General features: G+C 42.3%; 1 protein-coding gene across 3 annotated transcripts in view; it reads right to left on the bottom strand.

Moving 5' to 3' along the window:
• The window catches only part of EPSTI1 (epithelial stromal interaction 1), a 149,178-nt gene that overhangs the window by 76,879 nt on the left and 45,853 nt on the right, over window positions 1-26,446 (bottom strand). For all 3 annotated transcript variants that reach the window (XM_073580307.1, XM_073580306.1, XM_073580308.1), the window contains 2 exons: window positions 14,257-14,340; window positions 11,859-11,932 (listed from right to left, as the gene is read on the bottom strand). In XM_073580307.1, coding sequence (XP_073436408.1) covers window positions 11,859-11,932; window positions 14,257-14,340 — 158 coding nt within the window. The remainder of the gene's footprint in view (window positions 1-11,858; window positions 11,933-14,256; window positions 14,341-26,446) is intronic.

Genomic DNA, 26,446 nt, shown 5'->3' with positions numbered 1-26,446 from the left:
ATTTATTCCGTAGATGACAATGGCTTCGGGGAACAATGTGACAAGTATTGGTAAGTATGTTACTCTATGTTATATGTACTGTATGTCTATGTATGTATTGTATGTAGCATGCATGTAGTATGTATGTAGCATGTATGTAGTATGTATGTAGTATATATGTGGTATGTATGTAGCATGTAGTATGTATGTAGCATGCATGTAGTATGTATGTAGTATGTATGTAGCATGTATGTAGCATGCATGTAGTATATATGTGGTATGTATGTAGCATGTAGCATGCATGTAGTATGTATGTAGTATGTATGTAGTATGTATGTAGCATGTAGTATGTATGTAGCATGCATGTAGTATGTATGTAGTATATATGTGGTATGTATGTAGCATGTAGCATGCATGTAGTATGTATGTAGTATGTATGTAGTATGTATGTAGCATGTAGTATGTATGTAGCATGCATGTAGTATGTATGTAGTATATATGTGGTATGTATGTAGCATGTAGTATGTATGTAGCATGCATGTAGTATGTATGTAGTATATATGTGGTATGTATGTAGCATGTAGTATGTATGTAGCATGCATGTAGTATGTCTGTAGCATGTATGTAGTATGTATGTAGTATATATGTAGTATGTATGTAGCATGTTGTATGTATGTAGCATGCATGCAGTATGTAGTATGTAGCATGTAGTATGTATGATGCATATATGTAGTATGTAGTATGTATGTAGTATGTATGTAGCATGTATGTAGTATGTATGTAGTATGTATGTAGCATGTAGCATGTATGTAGCATGCATGTAGTATATATGTAGTATATATGTACTATGTATGTAGCATGTAGTATGTATGTAGCATGTATGTATGTAGTATTTTTTTTTTTTTTTTTTTTTTTACATTTAACACATTAGCCGGATGATGGGACTACTACTGTCCCATCATTGGCTAATGTGTCAATCACTGTCATGGTAGCAGGCATCGCCCGATGGGACTTGTAGTCCCATCGGACGATGCCTGCACAGACCCCCGGACATCAGCACAGCCCCCCGGCAGGCCGGCACAGCCCCCCGGCAGGCCGGCACAGCCCCCCGGCAGGCCGGTACAGACCCCCACAGGGTGCACAGACCCCGGGCAGTCCGCACAGCCCACCGGCAGGCCGGCACAGACCCCCGGCAGGCCGGCAGAGACCCCCGGAAGGCCCGTACAGACCCCCGAGAGGCTGTACAAGGGCAGGAAAGGGTTTTTCCAATTCCGATACTGGAAGTCTCATAGACTTGAATGGGACTTCCGGTATCGGCATCGGCGATACCGATACTTTTTTTTAAAGATCGGCCGATCCATTCCGATCCGATATTTTGAAGTATCGGACGGTATCGCTCAACTCTACTCGGCAGTGTGACTCCGGCCTTAAGTGCATATACTGAACATACTTTTCAGTAAGCCAACATTTTGGATTTTAAAATCATTTTTATGTAAATACTTAGGTGCCAAAACAATGAGAAAGGTATTCAAAAAGTGATACCTTTAGGCTGTGTGCACACGTTACGGATTCTGCAGCGGATGTTTCCGCGCAGATTTGGCTAAATCCGCAGGTCAAAAGATCTGCGTTTTACCTGCAGATTAGCCTCCAGTTTTCCCCTGCGTTTTGACACCTGGTAATGGAGCAGGTGTCAAACCGCTGCGGATTCCGCACAAAGAAGTGACATGCTGCGGATTTAAAACCGGAAAAATCCACAGCATGTGCACAGCGTTTTTCCTTTTCCATAGACTTAAATGGTACTATACAACACAGCAGAAAATGCTGCAGATCCGCAGGGCCAAATCTGCTGCGGATCCGCAGCAGAATTCGCAACGTGTGCATACACCCTGATTGGCTAACCAGAGAAATTATATTTGCAAGCTTTCAGGGCTCAGAAGGCCCCTTCATCAGGCTTAATTACAATTGAATTCACTTACAGGGAATTAATTTGTAATTGAGCCTGATGAAGGGGCCTTCTGAGCCCTGAAAGCTTGCAAATATAATTTCTCTGGTTAGCCAATAAAGGTATAACTCCTTGAATACCTTTTTCATTTTTTGGGACCTACAGTAAGTATTTTTCTGGCTAACACGGTGCCACAATATTATTTTATATTGCACATCGTAAAAATCATTTTTATAAATTGCTATACATTTTTCTAATTTACTGAGATAATGACTTTTGGGTTATCATCATAATCATCAACATTAACCGAAATACACACTTGAAAGAAATCATTCTGTTTGTAATGACTTTATAATGTATCAGTTTCACTTTTTGTATTGAAATAAATTAACTTTTTGATGATATTCTAATTTAGTGAGAAGCACTTGTATGAGGTTATACCCATATGGGTACTTTTTAATTTTCTTTATTGCAAATGTTGTGGAAAAGATTTTTTTAATGTTTATTGTTTATTCTTTTCATATTTTTTTTTAGACTAAAACAGTATGATGTTCCCACCAACCCCCCCCCACATGCACACACTATGCTGGTCCCACAGCTATCCATACAGTACACTGGACCATTAAGCCCCTATACACAGTATGATAGCCCTCACAATCCCAAACACATTATGAGACCCCACAGACATCCAAAAAGTATTATATCAAATACAGTATGATGGCTCCTACAAAGTATAAATGTCCACCCAGTCACCCACACATCATGGTCCCCCCATCACAGTGTGTTTTTCCACAGCCCTCCAACACATAATTGCAACCACAGCCCCCAAAGAGTATGATGGTCTTATAGCCCATATAGTCCCCCAATACAGAATGGTGCCCCACAGCCCTCAAATACAGAATGATGACCCCCCACAGTATGATCCTCCACAATCTCCCAACACAATTGTGCCCCCATAGCACTTCAACACTGTATGGTGCCCCCACAGTCCACCAACACAGAATAACCCCCCAATAGTATTTGCTCCCATAGCCTCCAAACACAGAATGTTGTCCCCAACCACATCTCCCAGCAGAGCATGATCACCCCCACACAGTATGATGATCCCCCTACACAGTATAACTCCCACAGCCCCAAGACAGAATCCAAATACAATCTATCATAGCGCTCACCAGGAACTGAGTGCTCTATTATACTGTATTTACTATTGGTCAGGATCTACAATATTGGTCAGCAAGAGCTGAGCATTATCTAGGATATTGGTCAAAAGGACTTGAGCATGATCTATGATATTGGTCACCAAGAACTGAGCATAATCTATGAAATTGGTCACCAAGAGCTGAACATGATCTACGGTATGATATTAGTCACCAAGAGGTGAGCATGATCTATGATCTTTGTTACCAAGAGTAGAGCATGATCTATGATATTTGTTACCAAGAGCAGAGCATAATCTATGATATTGGTCACCAACAGCTGGGTACTCTACATTACATTGGTAATCAGGAATACTCTACAGCACTGCTGGACTGGGGTGGCCTGGGCCCACCAGCTACATGCAAATATTACATTCCCACCTTTCATAAATTTCCCTATGTTTCCATATAATAAACAGCTAGTTAGTTTGTTGAATGAATGATGAGATGCTGCTTTTGTCAGTACATGTTGTAAATGTATTGGGTCAATTACTGCTCATGTTGTAAGTAGCTTACTCCTGCACAGGGGTCAACATGGGATTTACCTGTTCCTCTGTGGGCCAGTCGGAGCCTGCTGTCAGCATGTAACAAAATTTGACATCGTTTAAGTAAAGCTACATAGTTGGGTAGAAAATGTAGTACAGCATTGCATTTGCATACTATTTGCAAACTCACACCATTGTTCCTGTGTTGCATACATGGACTGAAGCTGTATTATTCGACTTGACTGTACTTTCTTTTTATATTTCATGACAATTTGATAAGCATTGAGGAGAACAAATTAGTTTATGCTTAATTCAACAGCTCAAGTAAATCAGTGACAGCTGCTCCACGTAGCAATCAAGCAGAATTAAAAGTATAATTGCACAATTTACACCTTCACAGTAAGTTTCGTTGCTTAACCAAGCTATCAAAGCCAACATAATACATTATTTAAAGGGAAATGTTGACAGACATATGACGTCACTATTATTGATGCACAAATGTGCTCAGATAACGTGTTATCCGAGTAAACTCAGGTGTTAGGCCGGTTTCACACTAGCGCATTTTCAGCGCGCGCACGGCCGGGGGTAGCTCCGCCCCCGATCCGGCTCTCTGCCCAGCGTGCCCGCCCCTTCCTTGTAGCGCCGCCTCCTAGCGGACAGCGGCGCCTGCGATCGGCGCACCCTATCTTTAGCATAGGGTGCGCCGATCGTGCGCAGGCCGTGCGCTAGTTGCGCTTTGACCTGCGCTGCGCACTTTTGACGGTGCGCCGTGCGCGCCAAAATCAAACTTTTCGGATTTTGGCGCGCACGGCGCACCGTCAAAAGTGCGCAGCGCAGGTCAAAGCGCAACTAGCGCACGGCCTGCGCACGATCGGCGCACCCTATGCTAAAGATAGGGTGCGCCGATCGCAGGCGCCGCTGTCCGCTAGGAGGCGGCGCTACAAGGAAGGGGCGGGCACGCCGGGCAGAGAGCCGGATCGGGGGCGGAGCTACCCCCGGCCGTGCGCGCGCTGAAAATGCGCTAGTGTGAAACCGGCCTTATCCAAGTTTCTTGGGCGTGCTCGGAAAATATGTTTGAGTCTCTGCAGCTGCATGTTATGAGCCTGTTAGACAGCCAGAAGACATGTGGGGATTGCCTGTTTTTAACCCCTTAATGTCCAATGACGGACACAGTCTGTCAATAGACATATCCCCTGCTTTGATGAGGGCTCCGGCGCTGAGCCCGCATCAAAGCCGGGACATGTCAGCTGTTATGAACAGCTGTCATGTGCCCGCAATAGGCGCGAGCAGAATCGCCGTCCGCCCGCACCTATTAACTAGTTAAATCCCGCTGTCAAAGCTGACAGCGGGCATTAAGTAGCATTTCCGGACGGCGGGCCGGAAATGACCTCATCGCCGACCGCCATCATGTGATCGGGGGTCGGCGTCATGTTGCCTGGACAACCAGAGGTCTCTATGAGACTTCTATGGTTGTTCCAGGCATATGGCTTTCAGCGCCACCTGGTGGTCGGCGCTGAAAGCACAGGAGTAAATTTGCTACATATGTGCGATCTGCTCATCACCCATATGTAGCAGAGCCGATCGGGTTGCGCATGCTTCTAGCCTCCTATGGAGGCTATTGAAGCATGCCAAAAGTAAAAAAAGAATGTTTAAAAATAAAAAAAATAAAAAAAACCTAAAGTTAAAATCACCCCCCTTTCGCCCCAATCAAAATAAAACAGGAAAATAAAAATCCCACATACACATATTAGGTATCGCCGCGTTCAGATTTGCCCGATCTATCAATAAAAAAAAGCATTAACCCGATAGCTAAACGGCATTAAAAATGCCAGAATTATGGTTTTTTGGCCGCCAAGACATTGCATTAAAATGCAATAACGGGCGATCAAAAAAGAATGTATCTGCACAAAAGTGGTATCATTAAAAACATCAGCCTGGCATGGAAAAAATAAGCCCGCACCCGACCCCAGATCATGAAAAATGGAGACGCTACGGGACTCGGAAAATGGCGCAATTTTTTTTTTTAAGCAAACTTTGGAATTTTTTTTCACCACCTAGATAAAAGAGGACATAGACATATTTGGTGTCTATGAACTTGTAATGACCTGGAGAATCATAATGGCAGGTCAGATTTAGCATCTAGTGAATCTAGCAAAAAAGCCAAGCAAAAAACAAGTGTGGGATTGCATTTTTTTTGCAATTTCACCTTTCTGGTTCTGGGAGAGCTTCATAAACCCCTGGGTAGCTTCAATCCCTGCCAGTTATACTTTTGCCTTTGGCCTAGTGTGCTGACCCCCGTGTGCCTGTTTGTTGCTATAGCTTGTTTATATGGTTCTGACCCGGCTCTGTTTCCCGTTGTGAGTTTGCCTGTTGATTTTGTACTGCGTTATTATCTGTGTATGACTCATTGCCTGTGACCTGACTTCTCTCTGCTCGCCCCCTTTGGTACCTTGCAGCTATCTCTATGTGTGACTCATTGGCTACGTCTTGACTATTCTCACTGTCTATGCCCCTGGGTAACTTTATCTCGCAGTTACTCTGCTAGGAATCGTCTTGCAGCTCCTAGCTCTGTGGAGTTTAGGCCACGCCTCTAGCAGTCGCGTGCTTCAGGTCCTGCGGCTCTGAAGTATGCATCTATTCGGTTGCTGCCCGCTCCACAGGTAGCTTTGAGCACGCTTTCGCTTTACTCAGGACATGCACACTGGCTCAGTGAGCAAGTTCAGTGCGGTGTCTCTGACATTATAACTGGCCTACAATTTTTTTTTTTCTTCCTTTCCTCACTTCTGCAGCATGGACCCAATGTGTGCTTTATCTGAGCAGGTGAAAAGCTTGACTCAGTCACTGCAGAAGCTTAGTTTGGAACTCCAAGCTCTAGCCCAGTCCCAACGGCGGGTTGAGGACTCCGTTCAGGGGGTACTTTCCGCAGGCTTCCAGCAGGTGGGGAATAGAGATGTCATTTTAGTCCCACCTGAATCCCCGGTTAAATTGCCAGATATATTTTCTGGTAACAAGGATGATTTCAGGGCATTTAAGGAGGGCTGTAAGCTTTTTTTTTTCTCTGAGACCCCGCTCCTCTGGGGATGAGAAACAGAGGGCGGGGGTGGTGATGTCCCTGCTTAGGGGGTCCCCACAAGCCTGGGCATTCTCGCTTTCCTCTTCTGCCCCTGAGAGAATGTCTGTGGATGCATTTTTTGAAGCCTTAGGGCTTATTTATGATGAGCCTGATAGAGTGCGGTTGGCTGAGGACAAAGTGATGAGTGTCTGTCAGGGGGAGCACTCGGCCGAATGGTTCTGTACTGAATTCAGACGTTGGGCAGCAAAGATTTCCTGGAGTGATGCCGCCCTTCGGGGCCTGTTCCACAGAGGCCTGTGTGAACGTCTGAAGGATGCTTTGGCACTTCATCCTCCGCCTGACTCCCTGGATAATGCCATGGTCCAAGCGGTTCGCATGGATCGCAGGCTGCGGGCTAGAGGCATTATGCAACGGGAAACGCCCTTATTCTTCAGTGGAGATGAGACCCAGACTCTTCCTATGGCTATGGAGGTGAGCGCTGTCACCTGTGAGGGAAAGGAAAGAAGACGCCACCGGGAAAAGCAGTTGTGCTTCTATTGTGGGAAATCTGGACATTGGAAGAAAGACTGCCCCTCCTGTCCGTCATCCTCCAAGATGGCGGGAAACGACTAGGTCTGGGTAGTAATCGAGGAGGCTACCCAGACCTTCAGGTACAATTTTCCTCATGTGCAAAAATGGTGCTGCAGGTGGAACTGGAACTTGGTTATGGTCCTGTTCAGACTACTGCTTTTATTGACTGCGGGTTCAGCTGTGAACCTGATTGATACCAGGGTTATGACTCTTAATAAGATAGGGACAGTCAGGCTTCATGATCCTGTTAAACTTGTGGCAATTGACTCATCTCCTCTTACCCAAGACGGTATCTGTTGCAGGTCTGAACTTTTTTCTCTAAAAGTGGGTTCCACTCATGTGGAGAAACTAAGTTGTCTGGTGCTAGATAACTTGCCTGCAGGACTGGTACTGGGGATGCCTTGGCTTCAATGCCATAATCCTACCATTGATTGGGTTACAGGGGAAATCACTCAATGGGGATGCAATAATAAATGTGGTAACTGGGGACATCTTGTTAACGCTGTTAAATTTGTGTCTGTGTCGTCTGTCAATCTGGAAGGTATTCCGGAGTACCTGAAAGATTTCGAAGACGTTTTTTCCGAAAGTGAGGCTGAGGCGCTGCCACCACATAGACTCTATGATTGTGCCATTGATTTAGTACCCGGAGCCAAGTTACCTAAGGCTCGATTGTTCAATTTGTCTGGGCCTGAGCGCCAAGCCATGAAGGAGTACATAGCTGAGAATCTCCGCAAAGGGCATATCAGGCCTTCTGTGTCACCTGTGGCAGCAGGGTTCTTCTTTGTGAAGAAAAAAGATGGTGGTTTGCGGCCGTGCCTCGACTTTCGGGAACTGAACAAGATAACGGTTAGGAACTCTTACCCGCTTCCCCTCATACCATACTTATGTATCCAGTTAGCTGGGGCCCAATGGTTCTCCAAGTTAGATCTGCGGGGGGCCTACAATCTGATAAGGGTTCGGGAAGGGGACGAGTGGAAAACGGCATTCCTCACATCAGAAGGACTCTTTGAGAACCTGGTAATGCCATTTGGGTTAACTAATGCACCCGCTATTTTCCAAAATTTCATCAATGTTGTGTTTTCTGATCTGATAGGCCGTTTTGTTATTATTTATTTGGATGATATTTTGGTGTATTCCCCGGACAGTCAATCTCACTTGCAACATCTAAAGACAGTTCTCCAGAGACTCAGGGAGAACCAATTGTTCGCCAAATTGGAAAAATGTTCATTTTTTGTACAGGAGCTGTCTTTTTTGGGGTTGATTGTGTCCTGTGAGGGGTTTCGTATGGATCCTAAGAAGGTGCTGGCGATCGCTGACTGGGTTCAGCCTCGAGATCTCAAGGGGCTCCAGCGCTTCTTAGGATTTGCGAACTATTACCGGAGATTCATTAAAGGTTTCTCACAAGTGGTTAAACCACTCACGGATCTTACCCAGAAGGGAGCTGATGTAAAAAATTGGTCTGTACTCGCTAAGGAATCCTTCTCAGCGATTAAGAAATGTTTTATGTCTGCCCCGGTGTTGGTGCAACCTGACTCGTCCAAACCATTCATTGTGGAGGTGGATGCTTCTGAAGTGGGGGTGGGGGCTGTGCTGTCCCAGGGTCCGGCCACCCTTACCAATCTCAAACCCTGTGCCTTCTTCTCCAAGAAGTTCTCTTCAGCTGAGAAAAACTATGATGTAGGCAATAGAGAACTTCTTGCGGTCAAGCTGGCGTTTGAGGAATGGAGGCACTTTTTGGAAGGGGCAGCTCACCCTATCACGGTTGTCACGGATCACAAAAATTTGGCATACCTTGAATCTGCTAAGAGGCTTACTCCTAGACAGGCCCGTTGGTCACTTTTTTTTTCACGATTTCAGTTCTCAATTACTTTTCGACCGGGGTCCAAAAATGTTAAAGCGGATGCCCTGTCCAGAAGTTTTGATCCAGTGTCTCCCCCTGAGCCGCTGTCCTCCATTCTTCCCCCAGGGGTGGTAGTGGCGGGGGTCTCAACTGAGTTGGAACAAGAAATCCTAAGGGCTCAGGCCCTAGCTCCGGCAACCAGGCCAAGCGATAAACTGTTTGTTCCAGATTCATTGCGGCCTAGACTTCTGCAGGAGTTTCATGATTCTAGGCTGAGTGCTCATCCAGGTATCACGGCCACTAGAGAGGCAGTAGCCAGGGGTTTTTGGTGGCCTTCATTAAGGTCCGATGTCAAGGAATTTGTTTCTGCTTGTGGCATGTGTGCCCGTTCCAAAAGCTTGCATAACCAACCGGCTGGGGAACTCATACCTTTACCGGTTCCTGATAGGCCATGGACTCATCTTTCCATGAATTTTATTACCGGCCTTCCACCTTCCAGGGGCAATACCGTGATCTGGGTGGTGGTGGATAGGTTTTCTAAACAGGCCCATTTCATTCCCTTGGCAGCATTACCTTCAGCAGAAACATTGTCAAGGTTGTTTGTGCAGCATGTGGTCCGATTGCATGGGGTACCCCTGAATGTTGTGTCTGACAGAGGTGTGCAGTTTGTGGCCAAATTTTGGAGGGCGTTCTGTATGAAATTGGGCATCTCACTCTCCTTCTCGTCGGCATATCACCTGGAGAGCAATGGTCAGACAGAAGGAACCAATCAATCCCTGGAACAAATTCTCAGGTGTCTGACCTCCGCCAGACAGGAGGATTGGTGTGATGCGTTACCGTTGGCTGAATTCGCTTTTAACAACCGGGTGAGTCAGTCCACCAACATGTCCCCATTCCTGATTAACTATGGCTTTAATCCGCATTTTGGGGAGTTTTCTCGGGTGGATTCCGGTTGTCCAGGAGCAGAGGGGTCCGTTCAACGGTTAAAAAACCTCTGGGCTGAAGTCCGGCGTAAGATCTCTCGGGCCCAGGGGAGATACAAATATTTTGCGGACAAAAAGGGAGCCTCGGGAGACATGTTTCAGGTGGGAGAGAAGGTTTGGCTCTCCACGCGTAACATCAACTTAAAGGTACCATCAGTTAAGTTGGGACCAAAGTTCATTGGTCCGTACGAGATTATGGAGATAGTCAACCCTGTGGCATATAGGTTGCGTCTCCCCGCCTCCTTAAAAATATCTAATGTGTTCCATAAGTCTCTGTTGAAACCAGCAGGATCTGTCAAAGAGAACTCTGAGACTGTTGTTCCTCCAGTGCTGGTGGAGGGTCAATTGGAGTATGAGGTCGGACATATTGTGGACTCTCGGCGGGTGCGCCGCTCTTTGCAGTACCTGGTCCACTGGAAGGGATATGGACCAGAAGAGCGCTCATGGGTCCCTGCTCGCTCGGTACATGCAGATCGCCTGGTTCAGGCGTTCCATGCCAAGTACCCGGGGAAGCCTGGGGGTCCAGAGGCCCCCCCGTTGAGAGGGGGGTACTGTCATGATCCCAGTGCAGGTTTTTGAGCTGCACACCGGGGGTTAATGTCTGGAGCTCTGTGCAGGTTTTGACCTGCACACTTGGGGTTAATGATTGTGGCCTCTTTCTGGTTCTGGGAGAGCTTCATAAACCCCTGGGTAGCTTCAATCCCTGCCAGTTATACTTTTGCCTTTGGCCTAGTGTGCTGACCCCCGTGTGCCTGTTTGTTGCTATAGCTTGTTTATATGGTTCTGACCCGGCTCTGTTTCCCGTTGTGAGTTTGCCTGTTGATTTTGTACTGCGTTATTATCTGTGTATGACTCATTGCCTGTGACCTGACTACTCTCTGCTCGCCCCCTTTGGTACCTTGCAGCTATCTCTATGTGTGACTCATTGGCTACGTCCTGACTATTCTCACTGTCTATGCCCCTGGGTAACTTTATCTCGCAGTTACTCTGCTAGGAATTGTCTTGCAGCTCCTAGCTCTGTGGAGTTTAGGCCACGCCTCTAGCAGTCACGTGCTTCAGGTCCTGCGGCTCTGAAGTACGCATCTATTCGGTTGCTGCCCGCTCCACAGGTAGCTTTGAGCACGCTTTCGCTTTACTCAGGACATGCACACTGGCTCAGTGAGCAAGTTCAGTGCGGTGTCTCTGACAGAAGCACACAGTCCAGCAGTATTACACACAGTATAACACACACAAACACACACACTATAATGCAGCTCCCCAGTCCAGCAGTATTACACACAGTATAAACACACACTCTATATTGCAGCCCCCACACACAGGATAATGCAGCCCCACAGTCCAGCAGTATTACACACAGTATAACACATACACACTAATTCATCCCTGCAGTATTATAAAAAATAAATAAATATAATACCTCTCCCTGTTCCCCCACTGCTCTGGCTTCTGCAACACGTCTCATGAGCTCCACTGCTGGCACAGCATGGAGCATGATAAAGTGACATCATCGTGCCCCAGATGCATTAGAGGTGGAGAGAGAATGATAGGAGAGGGAGCATCACGTAAATCAGCCATCATGTGCAACAGAAAGATGTGGGCTCGCCATGCAAGTCCACATCAAAGGCAGGGACACAACTATTTGCATAAATATAGGTTGTGAAAGGATTAATATTATAACTGATGTTTACAAACTTATATAACAACGTCATTTTATATATATATATATATATATATATATATATATATACACACTGTATGTATATTTTTATTATAGAAAGAGATAAATTTACTTTTGTCTGTCTTCATGCCATTTTTGCTTTCTCACCAAATCCTGTTTTTGTCTATTTTCTTCCAGCTTTTCAGCCTGAAAAAAAAGCAAAACAAACAAGAAACCTTTTTTTATTTAATCTGGCTATGCTGTGAAGCAGAATAACATACAAAACAAAGCAACAGTACAAAAAGGTACAGAAAACAAGCAGGCAATTTTATATTTGGTACAATGGTCACAACTCAGAATAAACATACAGTAGTTTACCATCAAAAAGATATTAAAGGTGTATCAAAATTTGCGTTTCAGCACGTAAAATTATTTAGTATGAAATTAGAAATGTAGATATGAATGAAAGCATGCCCTCTGTTCAATAGATTTGTATCATCAATACGTGCTTAAAATTAGATTACCAATGTGCAGAGATCAGAGATATTAACAGATACCACGAAAGATGATGTCATCAGGACGAAAGTGGCCAGTTTTTACCCTTATTTTATTTCCATAGCTCCAATGAGTATTCCGATTTGGAAGCTGAATTACCATATTTCATTTGTCATGAGCCACATCCCTCCCTACAAACCTACTTTTGGAGTCAGACCACAGTTTTCAACATGTCTGTAAAGCAGTGATGCCAACTATCCAGAAATTCCTATTTTCTCCTATGTGTAAAAGAAATTTGTTACACCCATGAATTTTTTCTTAAAGCTTGAGAAACTCCTACAGAATGTTATGACAGTAATAATTATCATTTTACACTTCACACTGAATAAAGCAAATGTCTGCATATCAAAATGATGGACTGCAGACATGTGTCACTTACCATTAAAGGTTTATCATGGTTTTGAAATGTGTTCATAAAAAAATATTGACTGTCCATGATTTTTTAATCAGCTGTCCAAAAATTGTAAAAATCAAGGAGGTAACCTTTTTTGCAAAGTAGTTTTTTTAAGATGAAGAGAGCTGGAAGTCACTTTGGATTTACTTATAACATTACTCCTCATCTCTAATGATAATAATGTTGATAATTCAAATTTGTCCTGTTCTATTCTTACTGCCACCTTTTGATAATTCTTTTCCAAAACGCAGGAAATTGGCACAGGATCTTTTTTACAAAACTACGCCCCCTATCAGGCAAGTCATGACCTATCACAAGCATCGTTTTCCTGCAGCCTTTTTAGGTGGAGGATTGTCAACTGGTAGTCTGGGAGGTGTCTCCTTTCTATGGGTCAATCAAAATTTGAAAGTTAAACCGCACCTCAAATGGCCAATGTCCTTCAGGACACTAATTAAGACGCACGTCGCGTCCAGGGAGTTCATCCTGAAAAAAGTCTATACCAAATAGTAGAAAAGACAGCGCCTCAAACGATGGTGAAAAAAGAATTCACATTTATTCTGCCTCCTGTGGCAACGTTTCGATCCGAAAGATGCTTGAGAAAGATCTTCGGATCGAAACGTTGCCACAGGAGGCAGAATAAATGTGAATTCTTTTTTTTACCAACATTTGAGGTGCTGTCTTTTCTACTATTTGGTATGGACTCCTTTCTATGGGTGTCTTTGAGTTGTTTTACAAGAACTGGCAATTGGGAAGTAGGTGCATGCTACTATAAAACTTTGAAACTTAAGGCCCTGGCACTCCATTACATTATATCTCTGGACAAGTTCTAAGTTATCTAAATGTGTAATAGATCACCTCCAAGTATCATGTCATGTTCTAACAGATACCATGTTACAGTGCAATTATCTATCAAAAGCATTGTTTCTAGTGAAGAATATCTCCGCATGGAGGTTTCTCTTAGTGGAGCATGGGGTGCTTAAGGCTCTGCTGGGACTGCATGTGCCATCACACAGGCAGCCTGTGCTGCTACACAGACTGTGTCTTCAGACAAAAAACCATTAATATAGAAGAAATAAAGAAGGCAGCACAAATCTGCACAATGCTTTTGTCCTTTCTGTGTTTTGTTGTTGTTGTTGTTTGGTTGCATATAAATAAGCCTATCAATCAATAATTTGCATCTTTCGAAAGAAATGACAGAAATCAGTCAATCATGCAAAGTATTAAAATGTATTACAATACCTAAAGCATGTTTTGAGAGCGAGCTATAAAATATTATTTTTAATGTACTAGCTTGCACTACTAAAGAAATTAAAGTCATAATTCTATTGTGAGTTTTAGGCTTTCGTGGATATAAACGTCCTCAATATGTCTAAAACAAAACTCTTAAAATTCTTAATACCCTTAAGCACAAATTCTGTACTAGATGGACTGTTAAACTATCTTTCTTTGCAAATTTAGACATCAGAGAAACAGAATAAACAAGAAATCGGCCTTTTCACTGTAATAATTTATGATTCTATGATTTGATTTCCGATGGACATAATGATGTTAGAAACAATATACCATTTTGTAAAACATGTACCTGTTTTCTCTGGATGTCTTTCATCTTTTGTATCTTAGCTTCTTCCTCCTCCTTTTGCTTTCTTCTTTGATCTTCTCTCTGGATCTGAACAAAACCTTAAATTTAGTTTTCAGAATATCATTATGAAATGAACTCTAGTCAAATAAGCCACGCTTCCTGATCCTTAAGGGGGTATTCCCATCTCCAAGAGCCTATCCCATTATGTAGTAGGTCTAATAATAATAAAATTAGCAAATATCTCCAATTAGAAATGTAGCATAGTTTTTCTGATTTGTTATGTCGCTTACCTCATGTGCAGAGTATTGCAGTAGCTTAGGTATCCATGGTTACAACCACTCATATAGGACAGTTAGTTTGTTGCCAGTGGTTGTAACCATAGATACTTAAGCTACTACAATGCCCTGCACATGAGGTAAGCGACATAACAAATCAGAAGAACTATACTACATTTCTAATTGGAGGTATTTGCTATTATTATTATTATTATTATTATTATTATTACTACACCTACTACATATTGGGATAGGATCTTAGAGATGAGAAAACCCCAGCCTCAATCACAGAGAGAGCATGTATCCATTGTAGTCTATTGGGCAGTTCACATGTCAGTGTTTTTATGTGACATTAGTGGTCTGCAAAAATCAAGAGGATATGCCTGAGTTACAGATAAAAATTATCCACGCGGATCAAAAATCACGGGGATATGCCTGAGTTATGGATCAAATTTATCCAATTGAGTCTATGGGTTCATGAAAATCAGCAACCACAGCAACACATGTGTGCCATCCGTGTACTGACCATGATTATTAACATTGCAAGAGATAAGAGAAGCTTTGTAGCTTATTTATTTTTTTCATAAGTGGGCCAAACACTGGTGAACAACGGGCAGCGTTTATACACTGCGTTCCAAATTATTATGCAAATTGGAGTTAAGTGTCATAAAGATGTAATTTTTTGTTTTTTAAATAAACTCATAGATGGTATTGTGTATCAGGGCTCTTTGGATCACTGAAATCAATCTCAAATTCCTGTGATAATTAGTTTACCAGGTGAGCCCAATTAAAGGAAAACTACTTAAGAATGATGTTCCACATTATTAAGCAGGGCACAGGTTTCAAGGAATTTAGGAAAGAAAAAGGATCTCTCTGCTGCTGAAAAGCATCAAATAGTGCAATGCCTTGGTCAAGAGATGAAAACATTAGATATTTCCCAAAAATTTAAACGTGATCATCGTACTGTTAAGAGATTTGTGGTTGATTCTGAGCACAGACATGTTTGCGCTGATAAAGGCAGAATGAGGAAGGTTTCTGCCAGGCAAGTTCATCGGATTAAGAGAGCAGCTGCTAAAAACCCATTACAAACCAGCAAACAGATATTTAAAGCTGCTGGTGCCTCTGGAGTCCCTCGAACCTCATGGTGTAGGATCCTTCAAAGGCTTGCTGTGGTACATAAACCTACTATTCGGCCACCCCTAAACAGTGTTCACAAGCAGAAATTGTAGCAGTGGGTCCAGACATACATGAAGACTAATTTTCATACAGTCTTGTTTACTGATGAGTGTCAAGCAACCCTGGATGGCCCAGATGGATGGAGTAGTGGATGGTTGGTGGATGGCCACTATGTCCCAACAAGGCTGCGACTTCAGCAAGGAGGAGGAGGAGTCATGTTTTGGGCCGGAATCATGGGGAAACAGCTGGTAAGGCCCTTTAAGGTTCCTGAAGGTGTGAAAATGACCTCTGCAAAGTATATAGAGTTTCTGACTGACAGCTGTCTTCCATGGTATAAAAAGCAGAAATGTGTCTTCAGGAGCAAAATCCTCTTCATGCATGACAATGCACCATCTCATGCTGCAAAGAATACCTCTGAGTCATTGACTGCTATAGGCATAAAAGGAGATAAACTCATGGTGTGGCCACCATCTTCCCCTGACCTCAACCCTGTAGAGAACCTTTGGAGTATCATCAAGCAAAAGATCTATGAGGGAGGTAGTTCACATCAAAACAGCAACTCTGGGAGGCTATTCCGACTTCATGCAAAGAAATCCAAGCAGAAACTCTCCAAAAACTTCCAAGTTCAATGGATGCAAGAATTGTGAAGGTGATGTCACAGAAGGGTTCCTATGATAGCATGTAACTTGGCCTGTTAGGATGTTTTGGAGTTAAATAGCTTTTTTGTTCAGTGAATGTGACCTCCTAATGCTGCAAATTCCACAAATGAACATTTTCAGTTCTTTAAAACAGATCAAATGTTTAGAAATTCTACTGTGCCTAATAATTTGGAACAGTGCAATTTGAGTTTTTATTCATTTTGGAGATTATACTGTTATCATTGGGAGGTTTCTTCAATAAAATTTGATGTATACTCTAACGGGTGATGACTTTTATTAGACTGACTGTCATTTGTACTGACTATTTAGGAAAATCAGAGAAAAATATCATTTGCATAATAATTTGGAACACAGTGTATGTAGCAGAACACTCGTCTGAATGAGGCCTAAGTCTAAGGTTCGTTTACACGGCAAGATTATTGTGAACAAGTGTACCTAGAAAAGACTTCCAATCACTGTCCAGCAGCTGAAATAATCTTTTGTGTAGCACAAAAGATCATCGTTTTCATCAGCACATCATCCTTTGTAAAGAGAATTCATGCTGCCGAGAACATTGGCAGCCTATGCGCACTAGTAGGAGATGAATAACATCCGAAGAAGGGTTAGCCTGTGAAAACAGTCTATTAAATGACCACCGTTCAGCATAGAAGCAGCTGATTGGATGTTGTTTAGTGACCCATTTACACTACCGCTCAAAAGTTTAGGGTCACTTAGAAATGTCCTTATTTTTTAAAGAAAAGTACAGTTTTTTTCCAATGAAGCTAGCATGAAATGATTCAGAAATACACTATATGTTTGTTATACATTATATACTATACATTGTTAATGTGGTAAATGACTATTCTAGCTGCAAACGTCTGGTGTGTGATGCAATATCTTCATAGGTGTATAGAGGCTCATTTCCAACAACCATCACTCCAGTGTTCTTATGGTACTTTGTGCTTGCTAACTGTGTAAAGGCTAATGGATGGTTAGAATACCCTTGAAAACCCTTGTGTAAGTATGTTAGCACAGCTGAAAACAGTTTGGCTGATTAGAGAAACTATAAACCTGACCTTCCTTTGAGCTAGTTGAGAATCTGGAGCATTACATTTGTTGGTTTCATTAAACTCTCAAAATGGCCCAAAAAAAAGAACTTTCTTTTTAAATCATATTATTTTTATTAAACAGTTTTAACTTACAAAATTGAGACAAGGCACACACAGTTTTAACATACAGATTTGAGACATATCTCTTATACACAACCCAACCCCCCATTATCAAATTATAACTAATATAACCGTGGATCCCTTAGAATGTGACCTATAAATGTATAGTAGAAAAAAGGGAGAAACACAAAAAAAACAACAATTTTTAAGGGGGACAATATGAAACATGATAAGACTTGTACAGCATAGAACTATAAACAGTCAGCAATATACATATTCATGAAACCTATTCATAAAGCAAGAGATCATATGGAACCAAAAGGGAGTAAGGGGAACCATAATTAACGAAGCATAGGGAACAGATTCTCCAGCGGCAAAATTTGGGATGGCAAACTCGGGGTGTTAAGCAAGGGGCTACAGATTTTATCAAATTTTCCGATAGCTTTTCTTTTAATATACACTCCTTTTTCCAGCCTTATAGAACTATTCACTCTATTAATAAACTCCTCCACCATCGGGGGTGCAGATTGCTTCCAGTGCAAGGCAATAGTTTTCCGTCCTATACATAGAATTCTCGCCATACCGATCGCCAGCGGGTCTTCCACAGGAACATCCGGTATAATACCCAGCACACAGACCTTTGGATCAGGGACCAATCTTGTACCATAAACTCTTGCCAACGTATTCAGAACATTATTCCAGAACCGTCCAAGCCGAGGACACTCCCAGAACATATGCATAAGGAGTGCATCAGGTAGGCTACATCGGGGGCAGCACGAGTCACTCCTTATCGCGATTTTGCGCAATAACGCAGGCGTTTTATATTTCCTATGTATTAGATACACCTGCGATAATCTCTGTGACTCCGATAGCGCAAGACAGGGCACTGAACCCAATACATAGTCCCATTGATCATCTGAGAGCTGGCGAACATCCTCCTCCAATCTAGCTTTGGTGCAAAGGGGGTACTTATCGTGGAATGCATCGAGAAGTATTCTATAGATGGAGGAAATCAGTCCTCTTCTGGAGCCCAAGCCCCCCACCATCATTGTCAAGGGATTAGGTTCTATACTAAGATCTCTAGTTTTGATTTGAGCTGCATACGCATGCCGGAGCTGTAAAAATCTGTAGAAAAACCTATGGAGAATTTCAAATTCAGTGCGCAGTTGTTCAAACTGTTATAATGTATAATTAGACTGAATGAGTGCCACCGTCATCACCCCCTTCGCCTCCCAATCAGAGCACCCTTCTAAAGTTTGAAATTCCAGAAGACTAGGATTATGCCACAATGGTGTAAACAAAGAGCAATCAGAACATCCAAATAGGTGCTTTCCTCTATCCCAAACCTTATAGATCATGGCCAGAGTTGGAGCTTGAGATAATTTGCTTCCCTCTCCCCGGGTATCTACCATATACATTGGTACTCTCCAGGGGCTATTCTAAATTGCCAGTCACCCATTTTTCTACAGTGCACCACACTGATCCCAACCCTTCGGTTGCTGAATCTGAGCCACCAGATAGTAGATCCAAGCATTCGGGATAACCAGCCCCCATTTGTTTTTTCTTTTTGTAGGTACTCCAGACGGATTTGAGCCTGCTTTTTTTTCAAAAGTAATTGTCTGAATAACCTATGAGCCCTCTGAAAGCACCATGCCGGGGTCCACACCGGGGAGTTGTGAAGTATATAGAGCAGTTGGGGCATTAAAACCATTTCGATGAGATTTCCTCTCCCAACAACTGACAGGGGAAGTCTACACCATGCGTCAATTTTAGTTACAAATCTATCTAACAGGGGTGTCAGATTAAGAGGCACATAGTCAACAGGTTTAGCTGTAACATTGATCCCCAGATACTTAAATTCTGTTACCAGTTTAATATTGGTTTCCTCTCGAAAAAAAAGAACTTTCATGTGAAACTCGACAGTCTATTCTTGTTCTTAGAAATGAAGGCTATTCCATGCGAGAAATTGCCAAGAAACTGAAGATTTCCTACAACAGTGTTTACTACTCCCTTCAGAGGAGAGCACAAACAGGCTCTAACCAGAGTAGAAAGAGAAGTGGGAGGCCCCGCTGCACAACTGAGCAACAAGACAAGTACATTAGAGTCTGCAGTTTGAGAATTCGATGCCTCACAGGTCCTCAACTGGCAGCTTCATTAAATAGTACACCCAAAACGCCAGTGTCAATGTCTACAGTGAAGAGGCGTCTCTGGGATGCTGGCCTTCAGGGCAGAGTGGCAAAGAAAAAGCCATATCTGAGACTGGCTAATAAAAGGAAAAGATTAATATGGGTAAAAGAACAGACATTGGACAGAGGAAGATTGGAAAAAGTGTTATGGACAGATGAATCCAAGTTTGATGTGTTTGGATCACACAGAACATTTGTGAGACGCAGAACAATTGAAAAGATGCTGGAAGAGTGCCTGATGCCGTCTGTCAAGCATGGTGGAGGTAATGTGATGGTCTGGGGTTTCTTTGGTGCTGGTAAAGTGGGAGATTTGTACAAGGTAAAAGGGATTTTGAATAAAGAAGGCTATCACTCCATTTTGCAACACCATGCCATACCCTTTGGACAGCGCTTGATTGGAGCCAATTTCATCCTACAACAGGACAATGACCCAAAGCACACCTCCAAAGTATGCAAGAACTATTTAGGGAAGAAGCAGGCAGCTGGTATTCTATCTGTAATGGAGTGGCCAGCGCAGTCACCAGATCTCAACCCCATTGAGCTGTTGTGGGAGCAGCTTGACCGTGTGGTACGCAAAAAGTGCTCATCAAGCCAAACCAACTTGTGGGAGGGGCTTCTGGAAGCATGGGGTGAAATTTCTCCAGATTACCTCAGCAAATTAACTGCTAGAATGCCAAAGGTCTGCAATGCTGGAATTGCTGCAAAGGGAGCATTCTTTGATGAAAGCAAAGTCTGAAGGAGAAAATTATTATTTCAGATAAAAATCTTTTTTTTCGAACCTTGTCAATGTCTGGACTAGATTTTAAATTCATTTGGCAACTCATTTGATTAATAAAAGTATGAGTTTTCATGGAAAACACAAAATTGCCTGGGTGACCCCAAACTTTTGAATGGTGGTGTATTTTGAGTTAAAAAAAAAAGTCACGTATGACACAAAATAGAATAGATAAAGTTACTTTTGTATAACTGGACAAATGCTAAAAAAATTGAAAGCTTAATAAACATTTGGCACAATATTGCCTCGAACATAGAGAATTCTAGATGGTCTACAAAAGCAGACAAGTTTAAAACAATGGATTGTACACTAGTGTAGAGCCTCCGTCCAAGATTGCCAGCCTAGGTATAAACCATATTGGCTAGATTTTAATAAAAACAAGCATTTTATGCAATAATAGCTTATGCATCGAGGATCAAATTCAATGTCTCCCCCAGGCAGAATATACCTTTCTTTGTGATTACACGCATTCAAAATATTTACAACAAAGACTTCAAACCATGCAGAAACGTAGCCTTCTAGTGCTGAATATAGACAAAGCAGAAGTGACAGTGGTAATAATCACTTGCATTATTGCTCTTGCTGTTCAGTTATGATTATACAATATATCACCGTAATACACAGATTTAATAAATGACTTGCTCATTAAAAAGGATGAAAAATATTTTCCCTAGCAAATAATTGTCCCCTGCGTCTTTTGTGTCTATGATTGTAATGTGGCAAATGTTCTGTTGTGCATTTCTGTATCATAATAAAGAACCTTTCAACATTTCTAATTGAATCGTCTAGTATTTAAACATCATTTTCCTTTTTTATATAAGAATGGAGCATAATAAAACTCCAACAGGGTTAATTCCTGACAAAACATTCTGTAGGCTGCATTGTACAGCATATTATTACAGAGGAGAAGGTGAAAATATGCAATTTTCCCTGCTCTTTTACATAAACATGATTCCATCCCATAAACCACACCTCCCATATTGAGAAAAAAACATTATTTAGTTTATACACAGATGAGCAGGATTTAATTTCAGTTTTTCTTAAAGGGAATGTATGTTACCAGATTTTTGCCACATAATCTGAAAACATCATGATGTAGAGAAAGAGACCCTGATTCCAACGATGTGTCACTTAGTGGGCTGCTTGGTGTAGTTTTGAAATAAATCACAGTTTTATCAGCAGAACATTATAATTAAAGGACTAGTAAACCTGCTGTCATAGTTCTCCATATTCATAAACTCTGTATAACCCCACCCCCACCACTGATTGGCTGCTTTGTGCCTATGCACAGAGTACACAGAAAGCAGGCAGCGGTGTAGGGGTGGGGTTATACAGAGTTTTCACTGACCTGGGTGGACTAATTCAATTAAAAGTTAACTTTTATTATAAACCTTATAAAATTATACCATACTAGTTTGACAGTCTTATCCAATCTGTTCAGATCAGATTTGGATGCTGATGTTAAATAAATTATAATTAGCTTGACCGTGCATACTATTGGATCTCTATTGTTACTTTCATTATTGGCACTGCAAGGCTATCAGATACCATCGCTACCTGCTCTCAAGGCCAATCAACCGTAGCAGGGAATGCTGTAGACTCATATGGGTTCTGGAGGTATCCTGGATATCAGACGCTGCAAAGAGGTTGCAAAGGAAGTTAAATTCCAATAGAGATTATATCTTCTTCTTATGATATTACCTACATATTCTCAAGGATCACAACAGCAATGGGGAGGTACACTTTTGAAAGGTTTATAATTAGTAACTTCCTAAAATTTTAACAGATGATGGAGACCTCAATCATCCCTAGAGAATTTTCATACAGTACCACTATAAATCCTATATCTTTTATATTTTTGCAGACCATTTCTAACCAATTTAGATCAAGGGAACATAAGAGATATTTTTGTTCAAGCCCAGCAGAGTCACAGTTTTTAATATGTAAATCCACTGTGCTTCTATACTCAAGATTTTATTACCAAGATCTCCCCCTCTTGGGGATCCTCAAATTTTTTTCTATCCTCTGAAATCCGATCACACTGATATTACCTCTATGCTTGTCCCATATACAGTGGGGAAAAAAAGTATTTAGTCAGTCAGCAATAGTGCAAGTTCCACCACTTAAAAAGATGAGAGGCGTCTGTAATTTACATCATAGGTAGACCTCAACTATGGGAGACAAACTGAGAAAAAAAAATCCAGAAAATCACATTGTCTGTTTTTTTTTTCATTTTATTTGCATATTATGGTGGAAAATAAGTATTTGGTCAGAAACAAAATTTCATCTCAATACTTTGTGATATATCCTTTGTTGGCAATGACAGAGGTCAAACGTTTTCTGTAAGTCTTCACAAGGTTGCCACACACTGTTGTTGGTATGTTGGCCCATTCCTCCATGCAGATCTCCTCTAGAGCAGTGATGTTTTTGGCTTTTCGCTTGGCAACACGGACTTTCAACTCCCTCCAAAGGTTTTCTATAGGGTTGAGATCTGGAGACTGGCTAGGCCACTCCAGGACCTTGAAATGCTTCTTACGAAGCCACTCCTTCGTTGCCCTGGCGGTGTGCTTTGGATCATTGTCATGTTGAAAGACCCAGCCACGTTTCATCTTCAATGCCCTTGCTGATGGAAGGAGGTTTGCACTCAAAATCTCACGATACATGGCCCCATTCATTCTTTCATGTACCCGGATCAGTCGTCCTGGCCCCTTTGCAGAGAAACAGCCCCAAAGCATGATGTTTCCACCACCATGCTTTACAGTAGGTATGGTGTTTGATGGATGCAACTCAGTATTCTTTTTCCTCCAAACACGACAAGTTGTGTTTCTACCAAACAGTTCCAGTTTGGTTTCATCAGACCATAGGACATTCTCCCAAAACTCCTCTGGATCATCCAAATGCTCTCTAGCAAACTTCAGACGGGCCCGGACATGTACAGGCTTAAGCAGTGGGACACGTCTGGCACTGCAGGATCTGAGTCCATGGTGGCTTAGTGTGTTACTTATGGTAGGCCTTGTTACATTGGTCCCAGCTCTCTGCAGTTCATTCACTAGGTCCCCCCGCGTGGTTCTGGGATTTTTGCTCACCGTTCTTGTGATCATTCTGACCCCACGGGGTGGGATTTTGCGTGGAGCACCAGATCGAGGGAGATTATCAGTGGTCTTGTATGTCTTCCATTTTCTAATTATTGCTCCCACAGTTGATTTCTTCACTCCAAGCTGGTTGGCTATTGCAGATTCAGTCTTCCCAGCCTGGTGCAGGGCTACAATTTTGTTTCTGGTGTCCTTTGACAGCTCTTTGGTCTTCACCATAGTGGAGTTTGGAGTCAGACTGTTTGAGGGTGTGCACAGGTGTCTTTTTATACTGATAACAAGTTTAAACAGGTGCCATTACTACAGGTAATGAGTGGAGGAAAGAGGAGACTCTTAAAGAAAGAAGTTACAGGTCTGTGAGAGCCAGAAATCTTGATTGCTTGTTTCTGACCAAATACTTATTTTCCACCATAATATGCAAATAAAATGAAAAAAAAACAGACAATGTGATTTTATGGATTTTTTTTTCTCAGTTTGTCTCCCATAGTTGAGGTCTACCTATGATGTAAATTACAGACGCCTCTCATCTTTTTAAGTGGTGGAACTTGCACTATTGCTGACTGACTAAATACTTTTTTTCCCCACTGTATGCCTGGAAATAGGAATATCTTCCTTTCTCCTTATGTCTCCTATGGGCTCTATATCTTGAACTGATGACCGGTTTTCTCAGAGCAGCATTTTTGACAATCACATTTTGCCAAGTAAACTATCCCCTCTGACAGTTGATGAATTCCGGTATGTTTTTCCAGTGACATTACTAAAAAAGGCGCCCCTCTTATCCAGAAATTACCATGCCTTACATAATCCACATCTGAAGGTCCCTGTAATTGTTTGATTTAAGTCAAGTTGGGTCTGTCTGTTTCGATTCTAAATAACTATGGATCAACCGGTCTTTTAAATTACAGCTTCTTCGATACATCACTGAGACCTCTGATGTTACCATTTCACCTATATCTGGATCCATTATGAGGATATCCCAATAACTACTGAGGATATCTACTATTTCTTTTGATTTGTGGTCATATATCCCTATTAGACGAATTAGGCCATCCTACTCTTGTTTAGATTTAAAAGTTAGTAAAGATGTCCTATTCGCCACTCTTGCATCTTAGTAGGCTGATGATAATATATGACCAGGATATTCTCGTGTGACAAATCTACTACCTAAATCTTTAGCTCCTCTCTCGAAATCCTCAAAAGAGGAGCAATTCCTCCTAACCCCCAAAGATTGCACCTTAGGGATACCACGTTTCAAAGGTAGTGTACGATGACTCTTCCTTTGCAGCAGATTAGTTGTCGCCATTGTTTTCCTGAATAAATCTGTAAGTAAATGGCCAGTTGAGCCTTTGTTAATCATTATATCCAGAAATGATATTTAGCATTCATGAAGAGTGGATGTAAATTTGATGCCTATATAGTCATTATCTAGGATGAAAACAAATTGTTCAAACTGTCCAATCGTTCCCGTAAAAGAATCAGGACGTCATCTATGAATCTTAGCCAAAGTAACAATTTGGACATCTACTCTACTTGATCCTCTTTGAAGACTAGGACCTCCCCTCCCACCAGCCCAGGAATAGATTAGTACCCCTAAGCTGGTGGAAGTATCATCCAACAAAGAGAAAGTAGTTCCTGCATGGGACAAATCTCAAAAGGTCCAACACCAACTTATTGAGTCTTCTAGGATGCACCCCTATTGAATTCAGGAAGGTGTCAACTGTTCTGCAACCTGTCTCATGTGGAATCGAGCTGTACAGTGCCTTTATTTTGAGGCATGTAAGGGATATCCTCCACCTGAATTCCCTCCTACCTCCTTATGACATCCAATGTGTCTCGAATGTACAAAGGAAGGGCCAACACAAATTACCTTAATACTGTATCAATGTAGGTGCTGATACCCTGTGTAAGGTTTCCTATGCCAGGAGACAATAGAACACTCCTTGAAGGGGGTGCATCCTTTGTTCACCTTGGGCAGGGTACAGAAGGTTGCCACCTGCGGGTGCTTTGAATTTAGAACTGATAGCTCATTTTTATCAATCAGGGGATCCTCAACTGCTTTCAGCAGGATCTCAGAATTTTAAAGCACATAGGAGACATAAGGAGAAAGGAAGATACTCTTATTTCTAGGCATATATGGGACAAGCATGGAGGTAATGTCAGGGCGATCCAGAGTTCAGGGGATAGAGAAAATTTGAGGATCCCCATGAAGGGGAAATCTTGATAATTAAATCTTGAGGAAATAAACCCAGTGGATTTACAGATTAAAAACTGTGACTCCATCTCTTACATTCTCTTTATCTAAATTGGTTAGAAATGGTCTGCTAAAATATAAAGGTACTGTCACACTTAGCGATGTATCAGCGATCCCAACCAGCGATTTGACGCGGTCAGGATCGCTGGTACATCACTAAGTGGTCGCTAGTGAGCTGCCACACAGGCAGATCTTACCAGCGACATCGCAGGGGTCGGGGGTCGCTACTTACCTGTCAGACGAGGTGATCCTGACGTCCTCCCGCCCGCGTCCACGCGTCGCTCATCGTCACAGCAGGAAGCCCAGCAGGAAGCTGACGATGAGAAACGGTCCAGGACGTTCTCGCGTGATCAGCGATAACCAGCGGGGGAGCGGTCGGAGGTAAGTATCAGACATAGCGATATCGCTAGCAATATCGCTATAACGTCACAAAAACCAGTGACGTTATAGCGATATTGCTAGCGATATCGCTTAGCGTGACAGGCCCTTTAATTACAGTGGGGCAAAAAAGTATTTAGTCAGTCAGCAATAGTGCAAGTTCCACCACTTAAAAAGATGAGAGGCGTCTGTAATTTACATCATAGGTAGACCTCAACTATGGGAGACAAACTGAGAAAAAAAAATCCAGAAA

This window comes from Dendrobates tinctorius, unplaced genomic scaffold (genome assembly GCF_039654945.1).
Source record: "Dendrobates tinctorius isolate UK_male_01 unplaced genomic scaffold, ASM3965494v1 ptg000064l, whole genome shotgun sequence".
Lineage (NCBI taxonomy): Eukaryota > Metazoa > Chordata > Amphibia > Anura > Dendrobatidae > Dendrobates > Dendrobates tinctorius.
Note: the sequence above shows the minus strand (reverse complement) of the source record. Positions and strands in the feature narration are given on the sequence as shown.